This window comes from Eurypyga helias, unplaced genomic scaffold (genome assembly GCF_000690775.1).
Source record: "Eurypyga helias isolate BGI_N326 unplaced genomic scaffold, ASM69077v1 scaffold13861, whole genome shotgun sequence".
NCBI lineage: Eukaryota > Metazoa > Chordata > Aves > Eurypygiformes > Eurypygidae > Eurypyga > Eurypyga helias.
In genome coordinates this window covers 21,772-37,671 of record NW_010229058.1, presented here as the reverse complement: position 1 = coordinate 37,671, position 15,900 = coordinate 21,772, and the positions used below count along the sequence as shown (strand labels likewise).

The window sequence follows — 15,900 nt, the reverse complement described above, 5'->3', positions numbered from 1 at the left end:
CAGGCGGAGTGGAGTAGAGAGTACCAGTGCATATCCTGAAGAGAAGGTAATTGTGCTTTCACCTGCTATTAGAGAGACAGGTTTTCTGCTCAGGCTTGCAGATGACCTTCTCCAATCAAACATTAACTTTGCAGCAAACAACCATTAGGGAGCATTTACAGGCTTTAATAATTAACGCTTTTATTAATCCACTGACTCCACTTCAAGCAACAGGTCTCTCTGAAATTAATTCTGTTGCCATTTAGAGGAGAGAGAAATGAATACCATTTCAAGGTAGAGAAGGAAGAAGGTATTTAGATTCCACTGCACTTTGTAAGGTGCTGGATCTGCTCCTGGAACTGTAATTATGCAACTTATTAACTGAACTGCCAAACATAAGGCTAAGTAATTTTCAAAGCCTGGGCTTTGGGAAATAGTATTACTGGCAGCCATGCAATCCAAAATCCAATCAAGAAAGACCACAAAACTTTCAACAGGCTGAAACTCCATCAGCTCCCTTACTGGCTGCAAAAAGCAAAGGAGATGAAGAGAGAGGTCCAGCTAACCAAATCGCCTCCTTTAGAATTAAGGGACCTGCTTCCCTAGAGCTGACGACGCGGTGGCCGGGGCTGGTCGGCCAAAGACGAGGCGTGAGAAACACAGCACGAGGATCAGACTGTTAATGCCTTACGTCATGCCGTAATACATAGTAAAACTCACGGTTTCAACTCCTTCAGCTTCTCCCCTGTCGACGCCTAAATGGGGGTCCTGCTGTTCTCCATCCCATTACATTTCCCTCATTTCTTTAGCTATGGTAAACCCTAAACAAATTAAGGAGAAGGACCAGAAGATATCAGACTCTCTTGTTAAAAACCAGCACATATTTAAGTTTTCCTTTTACTGTTACTAAAGTTCTGCGGCTACGGGCAAGATAAGACATAGAAGGAAGCCAAATATTTTTCAGAATATCTGCCAGAGAAATTCCTACCTGCAAAGTGCTACATGCAGCCTCTGCATGCCCGTGGATCTGAGCCTCGTGAAGCCCCCCTCAGAAATACAGAGCATTTTAACAATGCCCTAAACACTTAAAAGCAGCAATAAATATAAGCGAGCTTCAGAATGTTTTCCTGAGAAGCCAAGAAACAGAAATCCCATTTTACAGATGGGTAAGCAAGTAGAGAGAAGTTAAACGATTTCCCCCAGGATATATAATCGTCATGAGGAAGATGGTATTAAAGTTACAATGATCCTGATTTCTTGGCATCATTCAAAATTGGCCGTGACCCTCTAAAGCTCAATACACCAAGTTTCTGTAGCAAATCCGGGCAGGTTAGATACGTAAAAGCAAAGCACGAATGGCAAGGCTCCTGTCTGAGAAGGAACAGTGTTGATTTGTTGTCAGCCAAGCCTTTTTGTTTCAGTAAGGACTACTTGGTTTGTTTTAAATAGGCTGTAACACAAAGTAGCTGCACAAACCCACTCGCTTGCAGTAAGTATCTGCAGTCCTGTGGCTATGGGTCTCCTGATTAAAGCCTAAGAAGGCTCAGCCTCTACGGAGAGCAACTCCCACAACAGCTAACCGCCTCTCCCTCCTCTGCGCAACTGCCTGTCTTACCAAGGTTGTAGGAGCTTGTATATCCTCAGCATCAATGATTTGCTGCCAGTTTTAACTGAAATTAGCAAACTGATTTTAAAACTAAGCTGAAGCAGGTGGACCTGCTTCCATATGACACCCAGTCATATGGAAATACTTAAATCTCCAGGTGAAGAGAAAAGAGAGGAGGATATATCCTTTCAAATTTCTGTATCAGAGAGCCAGAAAATTGAGAGCATCAGACTTTATCAATCTGCACCTGTAAGGCACTCAGAAATACATGTTAAGAAGATTGCCGATAATGTACAGAATTCTTTTTTAATATAGTGAGGAAAAAATAGGTGAATGATACTCAACCAACTTCAGCAAATTCAAGCGGGCACCTGGCAAAAATGTCCTTGTGAAACATTAAGGGGATCATTTGTACCTGGTAAGCTGGCTGTCCACTGATGGAAAGAGCCTTAAGGTCTCACTTTGCTCCAAGAGGGTTCGGAAAGTTGTGCTAATGGTATGTAAAAATGCCATTTATGAAAGGGCAGGTCCATTTTTATACTGATATACTGACTCCTTGGAGCAGCGGACATGAATCTTTAGATGTAGCAGCAGTTTAAGCCTGAATTGCCAGGTCTTAGTCAGGTTGCCGGCTCTGCCACAGGCTTGAACTGTCCGAAATTCCCAGTGAGGTGGGTTTTGCTACGGGCTCAGCTTCCACCTGGGCACCAGAATACGCACGGAGCTCCTCGGCAAACCTGGCCCCAGCGGAGCAGCCTTTGAGGCCGTGGAGGAGGGGAAGCAACCCCAGCACACTTGCGTCTCGCAGCCAAGTTGTAAAACAGGAACGCTGCTGTGCTGCTGGTTTGATTGATTTCTCCCTCTTCTTCTGCAAGTCCACTCAGGCTCCCAGCGCTTCCGGGCAAAAAGCCCCCTCGTTGTCTGTATAAATACAACACGGGCGCAAACGCTCCGAGTTAGGTCCAGACTTGTAAGCGCTACTTATAGGTTACTAATGCAAGCAATAAAAAAGGAGATAAAACAACTAAATGGAAGGGGGAAAAAAGAAAAAGGGAAAGCAAATTCATTCCATAATCCCCCTCATCTCCTTCAAAGAACCTCCCAGCCACGGGCGCGCTGGGTGCTGCTGTACAGCTGCGCGGCGACGCCGCACGCGCCGGAGAACGAGACCCAGCGCAGAGTTTAAAGGCGCCGGTGTGGAGAACTGCATGGGAATCAGGAAGCCAAAGGAACGAGCTGATGAAGGTCAGCTCTGCCACAACAGGGTGTTAATAGGACATCTTTCAGCACTGGGGTGGTTTCTGCCTGCCCCGTGTTAAAATTTGGTATAAAGTGTTCATTTGTCTAAGGTTAAAAAAGAGTATTTGTAAACCTAGAGTATTTTTAATGTAGTGACTCCTGATGCTGGGCTTCTTTTGCTGTAAACTGAACTTTAATAAGAAGAATTATTCTCAACAGAAATCCAAAGCAGCTCCTCCCCACAAGATACGTGCTGTACCCCTTTACAAAGAGAGGAGTTTCAGCAACCTGTTTTTAGCCCTAAAAGTCAGATGCTGGATCATAAACTTGATTTTGGTCTGGCACTAAATGTTTTTTTCACCTGCATTTCTAAATAATACCTTTTTTTCCTTTTTTTCATGGGAGGTGACAAGTCTACCCTTTGGAATAGCAAAGACAGAATGGTTTGTAGGGTATCACGAATAGCCACGGACCTCTGAAAGGTATTTAAGCTGTAATACCCGTGTTCCCCAAGGAGAAGAGTTACTGGCAAGTGTAGCTGACGCAGGCAGATGCGGAGTAAAGGCCGTTCAGTAGGTAAGTACCATCACCATGGACGGAAGACAGGTGAAATACTACAGGTGTATACACTACGCACTGGGAAAAGTGTCCTGTGTTTGCATCAGACTTCAGCCAAGGGTCAAGGATCTTCGATTTCTGCAAACAGAAATTCTTCTGCACATGGAGAATAAAGCACAGCCTTCTTTCTCCTCTTGTCTTTGAATCTCCACACAGTTTCACTTGGAGAGACGGTTTGCATATTGATTATACTTTTATTATCGCACAAAGCCACGTGTTTCTGAGCTCTCTGGGCTTCCCGGGATGAATTTCCTATTCTTTCGCAGAATGGAAAGACTGTGGAATAACATTCAGATGGCTGTTTAAAAAGGAATGGAATTCTTTCCAGTAGGTTGGTGACTGAGGAAGGTCCCTGATTCTGTCTGGAAGGGGGGCCAGGCTCCCTCCAGGCATCCTGGGCCCTCTCGTGGCTGTTTTGGAGAGAGCACCAAGTACCTTTCACTAAGTTCTTGCTGTCAGAAAACTCCAAGACATGTTCTCTTTGGGCCCTCCAGATCTCAAACATTTCCACTGAAAACTGCTGTAAAAGACGATATCTAGTGTCGGATCCAAATTTAATTGGGATTTAGGGTTATTTGGATTTTTTTTTCTTCACACTAATCACTTCACTTCCAACCCTTTTCCCTCCCGACCAAAACGGTTCAGTAATTTAAACCCTAAGTATCTCAGGATGGCATAGGATTGGGTTTCTTCGCAGATGTGGGGCCCTGCTGCCCTCCAAAGAGCCCCAGGGACTCCGCAGACAGAACTGCATTCCCACGGGTAATGGCTGCACCCTGTATCATCAGTTCAGTTTGCTTTTTGATACATGGGACTAAAAGCAGATTAAGCATAAATCTTCCCACGGTAAAAATTGCTCGCAATTATTCTACACGGGAGTTAATTCAGAGAGAGGTCTAAGAGGGAAAAACCTAAGCCTATTTAAAAAACAGAATTACAGATAAACAGATGGTTTTAAGTGACAATCCACCTGAAGAGGTTAGGAAAAAAAAAATGGATTGCCTGAAAATATCATCAAGAGACCGAATTGTTTAGTCAAGGTTAATGAAAGTTAGGATGTAGTGGCAAACGCATGAGGGGACAGATCAGATTAAGTGAGCAATTACAGAGATAAAGATTGTAAAATGCTGGTTATTTCAAGCTTGTAAGAATACCTTGGGTTTAGCACCCTCTTAAATCGTCTTTAAAATGCTTATCATGCATTTTGCATAACGAATGTTTCAATCAGACTTTGAATGGAATGGCTTGAAAGCAAAGGAGAAGAAAATTCACCTGAAGCCTTCAGGATCAGGGCAGGTAGGGTTATGAAAAGGAAACTGCTAAGCTAATGCTTGGGGGTAGAGGAAGAAAAAGCTGTGTTTCCCCACAAAAACACATACTACCCCTGGAGCAGTTCCAGAAACTTTAGAGAGCAGGCTACACTTTTACTAACTGCCACTATTATTTTATTATAATCAAACCTTGTCGTTCATACCAGCTAAATTTCGAGGGGAAATAATTTCTTGGTAATTAGGTAAGACACAGTTTAAAGATTTTCATTGTAAGCAGTCAAACCCCATATTTTCTGAACCCGACATGCTCTAGACCACCACAATTACCACCTAGAGAGTTTATAAGTAAATAAGGCACTTACATTTGAACTTGACTGAGATGGATTCTCGCCCTTTTCTCCTGCCTATTCTCCTTTATTAGAAATGCTTTAGTCAAATGGTTGTGTATTATTTTAGTGCATCACAGAAGCTGATTCAATTAAGATACTGTAGCATCTCAGATTTCATTTTTATTACGTATTAAACACGCTGAAGGTCTATCCCCGACCTTGACTTCCCAACTGCAATACAACAACAGTTAAGTGTCCCGTAGTAAAAACGCCTCCCACCCCCACACGCTAACTCCTACGTACGTAATAACCGTTGAGGTTATGAAACCCAGTTTTCAAACCTGAAATCAAGGAACCCAACAACTTACCGCTGCAGACGATCCCGTTGCTGCGCAACGGCGGCGCTCAGTGCCTGTGGCGCCCCAACCTGTTCGGAGGAGGTGGAACGCGGGCCGCTTGCTTTGGGTTAGGCTCTTTGCCCTCTCACGTGCTAATCCTGGGAGTGGTCTTATCCTCAAGAGCAGGCACTACTGGCAAAGGGTTAAACTCGGTTTGAGAGTGATTTCTATCAAATTCTGTTGGAATGAGGCTTTTTTCCCAAGTGCAAAATAACCCCAAACCACCTGTTGCATACCAACATCATCAGCAACAGCGTGTTCCGAGCTGGCAGCTCCTGGACACAGCCTACAGCAGGATCGGGAAATGCCAAAAGCCACATTTCCTTTGGTCTAAGAAACGCTCTCGGGAGGCAGTTACTCCAGTGTGTAATTCCCGCACGCTGGAGGCATCACTGGGGTAAGCAAGAGACTTCCAAATCTAACAATTAAGGAATAAAAAGGGAAAAACCGAACCACAAGTTTCTTCTGCTGAAATGTAGAGGAAACAGCTCCTTTAAGGCAGACAGAAGCTCACCTGCTTTCCCGCACTGATGCTGGCATCTGCAGCTTCATTTCCCGCTGGCCATCGGGGACATTTCCGTCCAAGCAGCAATTTTTACTTTCTGGAAGTTACGAGATGAAACGAGACCGAGTTCAATCCATGCATTTAAGCCCTCCCCTTCCCCATCACCATGGAACGCACGGAGAAGGCAGAGCTAGTTCATCTTAGCACAGTTACAGAAGAGAGTCTATGACTAAAGGAGCTTTTCGTTAAACATTAAAAATAAAATTACACACTGCTTTCTGCTCTACTTAAAATTTTAGTGAGGATAAACCCCGAGGTTCTCAAAACCGTTACATAGGAGCCCTGTCTTTCCATTACCTTTTCTTCCCAGGCTTACTCTGGCTGGAAAAAGTCCTGGGTACTTCAGTTTTCCCTTGGCACGTCTCCCTGGAGTTTTTATTCCGCAGTAATATTTCAAAATTGACTGTAGAAAAAACAGAGTATCCTAGGTGACCCTCCTGCAGTCTTACGCTCTTGAATTCCCCGTATATTAATCTTGCAAGTACAATTTATGGTGAGCCATTAAGGTGTTTTCCATTTCAGACATTTAAATATTTAAAGAGCCAGAGGCTGGCTGGTGGAAGATTTGAGTGCTTAAGTTATCTCCTTCCACTCCCACCCCAGAGCAGGCCGGTGCCTGCGAACGCGGGATCAGTTGAGAACGCAAACACGTCCAGCCCGTCTGTTGAATTTAGAGCGGGAAGTGATCTGTGTGTATGACAGGCTGGTGGTGGGTTGAGGAGAGGGGGGAAAAAAAAGCATCCTCAGAGCACCGGGAGGTTCTGGCAGCGCTTGCAGCAGAATCACAGAGAAGCTGAAGTTGGGATTTCTTGGTTCCTGAAAAATTTTACCTGGAGGTCTAACTGCTGAGGAGCAGAAGCAGGCAGAGAGAAAATATCCATGTCAGGATGAACTACGGCTGTAGCCAGGGAAAAAAAATCACAGAATCACAGGATGGTTTGGGTTGGAAGGGACCTTCAAGATCACCCAGTTCCAACCCCCTGCCATGGGCAGGGACACCTTCCACCAGAAGGCAGACTGGATACACAGCCCAGCTCGTTTACCCGGATCACAACTGCAGGATTCCCAGTACAAAGACTTTACAAGAGGAACAGCAGCAGAGAACTAAGCAGACCTACTGAAACCAGCCAAGGACAACGCTTAAGCCTCCGAATCCTCCACCTCACCTCTGCTTTTCCGTTAAGGAGAGTGGCGGGGAAAGAACGAAGGCTCAACTTAGAGACAGGCTTTGGCAATTCTCAAGAAATTTACCTCTTCTTTGGTTTTTTTTTGAGCCCACAGACAGGGGAACCTGCAAAGTTTACACATGGAATACAAAAAAAAAAAAAAAATCATCTGTTCTTCCTTGGGTTTCACAGAAGTAAAACTGTTGCAAAAGAGAAGAAAAACTTACCTGGAATAACAAAGTGCTCTTTAAACAAAAGCTGTTCTTTATACCAGGCTAAATCAGGTCAGTTAAACAGGCCAAAAAATTTTTTATTTTTTTATCTGCAAGAAAATGTTTATTCTTTGTCAACCCCACAGAAAAAAAAAAATGCAGCCAAGACCAAGTATTGAACGAAAACTGTGCCCAAGTAGGCAGCAAAATGGGGGAAAAACCTCAACACAAAAAGTCAGTGACAGTATTTCATGTTTTGCACAAAGATGAAGAACCTATGACATTTCTGAGTAACACTTTTATGGTGACAGTTACACAAGATGATTCAAAAATGCAAATGACAGCAACATGCACACCTGGCTAAAGCTAGAAGTTTTATCCCAAAAGAATATCTGATTAAAATGATGAAACTTTAATGCTTGACTTGCGTGTCCTACTTTTTTTTAATGAGGCATACATGCCAATTAACATGAAAGTTGTGTAAAAAAATTAATCTTCTTTCAAGAAGAACTTTGTCCTTCCAGACTCCACTGCATGTCTGCAAAATTGTAATGTTGGGTTTATAATTCTGCTAGTTTCCAACACAGTTTTGCTTCCCACCCCTCCAATCCCCACCCTCAAACAATCTGAATCACTTCAGAAGTTGCCAGTGCAAACCCTTCCTATCAATGTATAATATACATTTTGACCGAGGCCTTTGTGTGATTTATGAGTTTCCTTTCAAACTCCTTAAAACCCCCTTGGCACAACAGCTGAAAAACATTCAGCTCCATTTAAACTGTCCAACACAAGGTGATATAAAGTGTAAATCACAATTGAATAAAATAAAAAAACCCAGAACTGCAGCTTTTATTAGCCAGCTTTACAGTCTCTTGTATACAGTACATTGCACAGTTCCGCCTTCACAATAACGCTTCCTGTATTAATATTGTGCCTTCCACGATGCAGTATAATCAAGGCAAGTTACAGAACACTGCTGAGTTTATATCAAAAGAAACAGAAGATGTAACCTTGGTTTATAATGAACATCCAAATTACCATGTACAATCTGCAGTAGACTCTGTAATGAGCTTGATATATAAGCTAGATGACAGTGAAGGGGGGAAAAAATAGTTTAAACTATCAAGTTTCCTCTTGAAATGTCTTTTCCCAAGGCACTGTGAACAAGACTGTTAGCAATTCTCAATGACTAAAAACACCAATGGGAATATAAATATTTCACACAACAACCACCGTCACATCGTCGTCTATTCTCTTATTCTTTCCCTTAAACAACGCCCCTGAAATTTGTTTGGTCCTTTGAGGGGTAATCAAATTATCTTCTGCAACATCACATATTTGTATTTAATACACCTATAAATCAAAGCTTTGTTAGATTATTTAACCCTTTCACTGTAAAAACTAAAGGTTTTCCCTCACTATTTCTGAACGAGTCCGCGAATTCAACTTGATCATTAAAAAAAAAAAAAAGAAAGGGTTCAAAATCAAGCAAAGCCCTGTATTTTTCAAGAGGAAACCATGCAAGAGTACATAAAAAGGCAAAATTGGCTACTTGAAAACCAAGAGTTGTTTTTAATGCATTGGCCAAGGAAAATAAATTGCAAAGGTTTTCTAAAAATTTACAAGAAAAACTGATGGGCAGTTCTAGTCGATCCGGATGTTCTTTTATCCTGTTTTAAATGACAACAAATACAGTCTCACACAATACAATTTCATCTTGACTGCAAGAGACACTCCTGTGTGATGCCTTCAGCATGACAAAATTACTGGGCAAAAAGAAAATTGGCATTCATTTCTTCAAGGGCTGATAAACAGAGGCATTGGGATCAAGTCCAGAAGGGCTGGTCTCCACAAATTTGGAAGAGTAATGTGGGGAAACAGGACTCAGAGTGCTGGTGGCTGCAGTGTACGTTATGCTGGGCATTACTGCCATAACTTCTGCAATCTTCTGTTTTAGGTCCTTGATTTCCTGATCTTTTTGAATGATTTGCCCTGAAAACAGCAAATAACAGCACTTAGAACCATGTTTTCACCCTCCACCAACTGTGCAACAATAAGAGCTGTTGATGCAACACACCCAGAAGACATCCAGCGCTCGAACACAGCACCAGGAAAAGCACAACTCGTGTAGCTCCTGGGCTGTGCTGAGGAACCTCTAGTAACACAACCTCATACGGCACTTCCACCAGCTTTTGTGTTGTTTGGATTCAAAGCTGCACCACACCGAAGGATTATTTCTGTGGCTCAACTCCTTTCTGCACTTTTCCATTCACATTTTACAAGCAGCTCGCAAGCGTTTCCTTATTAAATGTGTTATTTATCTTATTTTCAAAACTGCCCTATTCTCACCGTTTTTTCTAACCCCCTCTTCGTGCACGCTCACATCGTCACTACAGCAATTTATGCAACTATGTGAAGAGAAACACCTATGAAATTAAACAAATAAATAAAATAAAATGAGAAGCTGTGGATGCCCCATCCCTGGGAGTGTCCAAGGCCAGGCTGGATGAGGCTTGGAGCAACCTGGGCTAGTGGAAGGTGTCCCTGCCCATGGCAGGGGGTGGCGCTGGGTGGGCTTTAAGGTCCCTTCCCACCCAAACCACCCTGTGATTCTAATTTCTCACTCTAATCAAATTTTCCTGCAACCAAGAAAACTTCTGCAAGGAAATGAAACAGGCTCTAAATCAAACGGTTATTGAATTGTGGTTCATGGTTTGCAGAGCTGAACAAAGGCCAGTCTGGGCAGGGTGTTCTACCGGCTTCGTGCTCCCTCTGCTGGCGGCAGCACCAGCCCAGCACAAGCACTGCTGTGAAGTTTAACACAGGTCGGGTTATTTTTTTCCTCCCCAGTTTAGGTTGGATTTCCTTCAAGAGTACCACAATATTATTAGGATTCAGGGACAGGGGCTTAATAGATGGCAACTGTTATTTTACCATCTAGCTCTTTAAAAGAAGTTCTCCAGCTTTAAGATAATGGTTTATAAAAATGTAGAAAATCATCATAAATTAACTTAAATGCCCATCTTAACATTTGTCGTCTTCAGTTTAACAGCTTGGGGAAATCAGGTCAGCTGATCAGCTGGATTGCTCAGGCCCCCATTCACTAAGCTGTAGAAGACAAAAAGCCCAGTGCAAGCTGAAACGCCGAGTGGGGGGAGTAGCCCCCCCCTAAATAAAAAGGTAGGCTATTCTTTCTGCTCTATTTTCCCAATTTCAGTCAGCGCTGTGTGGTGGATTTAACTCTCCCATATTACCTTGGGCAATCTCAAGCTGCCGTTTTGCATCTCCTAACGCCGAGAACAGATCCAGCTTGATTCTTGTCTCCGCACTCAGGCTGTTCTCTAAGTGCTGTGTTTTATCCTGCATGGCTGAAAGTGCTGACATTAACACCTCCGTATCCTTCTCGTTTTCCTTGTACTTCCGCAGTTCCTGTAGGAGTAATTAGGACAAATGTTATTCTCACTGGCTTTACACATGAGAAACACTGAGAAGTCTTTCTCTTCCTCACAGCACACCACCGGGCCTGGCATTAATACTGTAAAATTAAAATGATGGTTAATTAAGGACACTGTAATATTACCTCCAGTAATTATACACAACGATCATACAAGTGATTAAAGCCATCTTGTACAATGCATAATTACAGTGCAGTGAGCAAGTACCATTTACTCTGCTTCTCAACCCTCTATCATCTGTATCAAGACCCTCCACTCTGAAACCCTCCTCAGCACCTCCAAGTGCCAGCGAAGACGCTGCGCAGCAGAATGTGAAACCACTTCCCACAAGGAAAACGGCTACAACAGGAACCGATTTCTTGCTAGACAGTTTAAAGTGATACTAAATAGATGCTGCATTGTAAGCTACTTGGATGATGAGAGGGATTGCTTTATCTCAGAACACTTCCCACACTGAGCCTAACTGTGCTGCAGACCCAGACATTTTAGAAAAGAGAAGAAAAGGGAGCAAGTATTCTGCGCATAAGACAGTCGCCTTACAGCGGGGAAGCACGCATTAACATTTCAACGAAGGAAAAAAGAAATGCTAGGCAAAAAACCTCCGTGCTTTTAACTAACGGAACAATAATACAGCAGGAGAAATATTAATGCCTGTACAAAAAACTTCCCTAGCAGTTTGAAGATGATAATAAAATTAAAAAGCTTGATTACAGCTAGTTTTAATTATTTGAAAGACATGCTGATATTCTCCATGGATAAACCACATTTGTTTTCAAGGGTCTGGTAAACCCAGGAACAACAAGGCTGCACACGGTACTGGAAAACAAGTTCACAAGAACACCAGGTGGGTTTTGAAGAGGGTCCAAAAAAAAACCCTTAAGACTTTAAAAAGATATATTAATGCAAACTGTCAGTTGCCAGCCCAAGCACATCTTTAGAAACAGGCATTTTAAAGGAATAAAGGTCAACTTCAACTCACACGCTTGAGTTTTTAAACTCTAACACGCCAGACTGTGTCTGCTGCGAGTCCACCACAACGTACCTTCACCATTCAAGTGCTTTCCCAAAAAACCCCACATCTGGCCAGTGATTAAGACTGCACTGAGCAAGCAAACTTACTTGCTAGCAATGACATCTGTAATGATGCAGCCTGGCAACAAGCTCCTCAGATTAGATAAAAAATGTTGCTGAGGGCATTATATTCTCAGCCTACCCAGACCATAGGTTTGGGGAAAAAATAAATCTAATTATTTAAACAATGGAGTGGTGTGGAGCATGAGACTATTAACCACCCTCATACCCACGTTCTTAGAGAGGCTGATGCAAGACATGCAAGAGACACCTGAAGAGCATCATTCTTGAAGGCGTTGACTGCCTCTTACACAGATCCCCCAGTTTCAGAGGGCTGAAAGCGCTCATTGTGATGCTGATCTAAGCCCCCAGTGCTTTCTCATTACCTGAACTTTCATTTCTAGTTCTCGTATCTGATCTTCTTTCAGCTTTATGTCAATTGTTAGCTTCTTGCACTCTGTCTCCAGCTCTCGGATACGATTTCGTAAAGTTTCAGTACATTCTCCCCTGCAGAAAAAACATTATAAGAGAAAGATGATGAAATAAGAATTAGGCTGTCACTCCTGAACTGTTTAGAACATGAAAATTAACATAAATATTGAAGGATAAAAAGAGGAAACTAGCTTTGTTCTTCCTTTATGCCAACAATGCAAAAAGTTCCTCAATGTAATACCTCAAGTATTAGGAAATTTGGAATATTTATGAAATATGGAGAACAGAAAAGCGGAAATAATTCTTCTTAGACATTTGGAGCACCGCAGTTTAAAGTCATCCACACCTGCACCATGCTTTCTTCTCGAAAAGCTTCCCACCTACACACCAGTTACTACCGAAACGCCACGGGGCTGAGCACTGGCAGTCACTGGCCAGAGCAGAAAACTTCCAAGATGAGAGATCACTGTTTTGGCCAACGCTTGATTCAGTCCCCGCATGAAAGGGGATGTTCTTTTTTTTTAAAGCAGACTGACCCGTGCAGGGTACAACATCTCTCTGTTAGCACAAGCAAGATACAGCAGGTAATTTGGAGCATTTTCATCCTTTACACCCTGTAAATGTAATGTATACGAGTGCTGCGACTCAGCTTCATGGACGGAGATCTCCCAGTCCTCCCACTGCCTGAACACAAATAAACCTCTTAACAAAAATAAAGCTTCTTTTTAAAAATCAAATACTACTGCTCTATGTACAGGAGAGTGAAAAACGCCTCCCCAACCCCCCCTCCCAAACACATTTCAGTAACAACAGCTACATTTCAGTAGTTTTCTGGAGCTGAGCTTGCCTCTGGGGTAGAACAAAGTACCTTGTAGCAGCAGCAAATGCGACAGCACGTGCAGCAGTTGCTTCTTCCAACTTCTTTCTTTTCTTTTCTTCCATTAATTGTTTTTCTACAAAGGCTCGCGCCTCCTGCTCTGCCTTTAGTTTCTTCTCCAACTGGCTGATCATTTGTTTGTCTTTTTGTTTCATTTGTACAGCATTATGTAATCTGGAAGGTAACAGGTTTGGGATTTAATGGAGGATTTTTACTTACTGACACTAAAGTGCAGTCAGTGGTCCCAAATGTGTCTCGCTGGATTTGTAGACCAGTGCCTCAAATTTTGTAAAGTCTCAACGTAATGTTTCCCTTTTACCAGACTACATTTATCAGCAACTAGTCTACACAGCTGTGTAAAACACGTACTTGTTCTGAAGGAGTTCGTTTTCTTGCCGGAGCTGTCCGATTTCAGATCGAATTCCCCGCTCTGTGTTAGTCAGAGAACTGATCTGACTACGTAGCTCCTGTTCGATCTGCCTGCTTGCTTGCAGGTCAGCCTTTAACTTTTTAATATCTTGTTCCAACCTAAGAAAGACAATTTCAAAAGACAAGTCAGTTACCCAAAGGTTCAAGCACATTATATAAAAATAAACAGAGTAAACATCATACCATCTGTCAACCCTCCCAAACCCTTGATTCTTAAAATACTCAGTTCTCAGATATTATGTCTATCCTTGCTAAATAATAACAATAAAGGTTCATATAAGTGCATATATGTAGCTCTATGTGTAGCTACACGCACGCTTCATAACCTCCCACAGGAATTTTGTTATCCTCCATGCACTGCAGTATGGTAAACCAAATCCTATGGAATTATATTTTTCCTCTTCAAGCAGAAGTGAAATGGTAAGTCTGAGAAGCTGTAAAGAAGGGCAGGTGCCTGTATGAACAGATTTTACTTTTCTCAACGAATTATGAGTTTTATTTGTCAGTTATAGCTGAGCTATGGAGCATACTGTCCAATTCTCACCTAAATGGTTTGGGTTTTTTCCCCTCTTGAAGTACATGCGTGCGTGTTGAATAAACAGTATGTGTTAAGTCACCCACAGTTTAGGAGTCAGAAAATTTAGGTTTAATTGCTCCTGAACACAGACCATCTGCTATATGCTTAATTGTAGCTTTAGAAAGTTCTTGAATTCACACAAGCTTATTAATAATTTTCAACCAAAATTGTTAATAAAATTAACCAGCTCACCTTAATTTCTTCCCTACATTTTCAAAATAACTTTTTTCTTAGACTAAAAACACATCACTGGTGAATAATTAGCCTTTTTGTTTTTATGAGCACTGTTACATACTTATTTAAAGTGAGTAAGCCTCTCAAGTCATTCACACAATCCTCATTTGGTCCGTCAGTTATTGATCTTAAAGGATTAAAATGTTCATAAAGAAGATAAAGGTATTTTTATTTCCTAAAGTTCCACGCAGAATTAGTGGTAGTCGACCATTAAGACTTAGGAAAACTAGTCACAAAAGCCAAAACGGACTGTCCTTATTGACACTGACTGGTGCAGATGAAGAGCTACAGCTTTTTGTCCTGATAATGAAAACACTTGGCTCTTTCAGGTTTCAGTGCAGGAAAATTTCAACCTAAAAGGCTAGCAAGAGATATAACCATGAGGCATAAGAACATCCTGTGTGAATGAATGAAGAGATTAAATGTGGAATCCAACTTATGCAAATTCATAAAAGTACATCTGGAACAGGCTAAAGCTGCACTGAAGAGCTCTGCTGAGGACATTAACAGCAAGAAACAGCTCATAAAGGAGTGTGGTCCATAATGTGCTCATATAACTCAAATGCTCAGATCCTACTTTCTACAGCTGTACCAAGCTGCCTTTCTAGTTCAACCTGAACTGCCCTACTACGAGGATGAATTCTTTTTTATACAGTATAAATTGTGGTCAAATGTACCTTTAAAAAGACACCCCAACTTATACTTAGCAGGCAAACAGTAATAATACAAAGCAAGTACACATTTCATATTGAAGACCACAAATCATTTCAACACCTTTTACTCAGTTGTAGGAGGAAAAGAATTTGCAAACCTAACCAAATACTCCTTCAGCCGGGTAACCATAGCACACAAGCCAAAACTGGAAAACCCATCAGCAGAGGGTGTTAGGTACGTATTTTCACCCTGTTCAGTACGTTAAGTGATAGAGCTGGACAGTCGTTGGGCGATGATGTAACCATTCCGTTTAATATTCCGATAAGCAGTAACTTCAGTGTTTGAGAAAAAGCAAACCTACCAATTAAAGTAAAATGCTGTAGGAAGCATTAACAGACTGTTGTCTGCCAACAGCTGATGGATTTTAAGACAAGTTTTCATAAACAGGTGAAAAAATGGTTGGTAGGACAACGTAAAGGAATGCACATAAATCACACACACTTAACACTGACAAGTATCCATAAATAATTTCAACAACATCCATCTCCATAATAAAGTGATAACTTTGAAAATAAGATGGCTGTAAATAGCCTTTTCCCTATAACTAGGACTATGTCAAACTTGCTCACATAATATATACCAGGATTTATTTGGGGTATTTAGTATTCCAGGAAAAGATGCACTGATCAGGTAAAGCCCGAATAAATCAGAGGTGCTGGCACAGGCCAAGCTGAATTTGTATTTTTGGCAACAGTGTACTGACACTAGTTCAAACTTCCTAAGCCAGC

General features: G+C 42.0%; 1 protein-coding gene across 1 annotated transcript in view; it reads right to left on the bottom strand.

The window, feature by feature from the left end:
* Positions 1–8,208: 8,208 nt before the first annotated feature.
* The window catches only part of TMEM57 (transmembrane protein 57), a 20,662-nt gene continuing 12,970 nt past the window's right edge, over positions 8,209–15,900 (bottom strand). The window contains exons 6-10 of the mRNA XM_010160257.1: positions 13,588–13,746; positions 13,210–13,392; positions 12,296–12,416; positions 10,638–10,812; positions 8,209–9,375 (exon numbers count right to left, since the gene is read on the bottom strand). Of these exons, the coding sequence (XP_010158559.1) occupies positions 9,173–9,375; positions 10,638–10,812; positions 12,296–12,416; positions 13,210–13,392; positions 13,588–13,746 (841 nt within the window). The 3' untranslated portion in view covers positions 8,209–9,172. The remainder of the gene's footprint in view (positions 9,376–10,637; positions 10,813–12,295; positions 12,417–13,209; positions 13,393–13,587; positions 13,747–15,900) is intronic.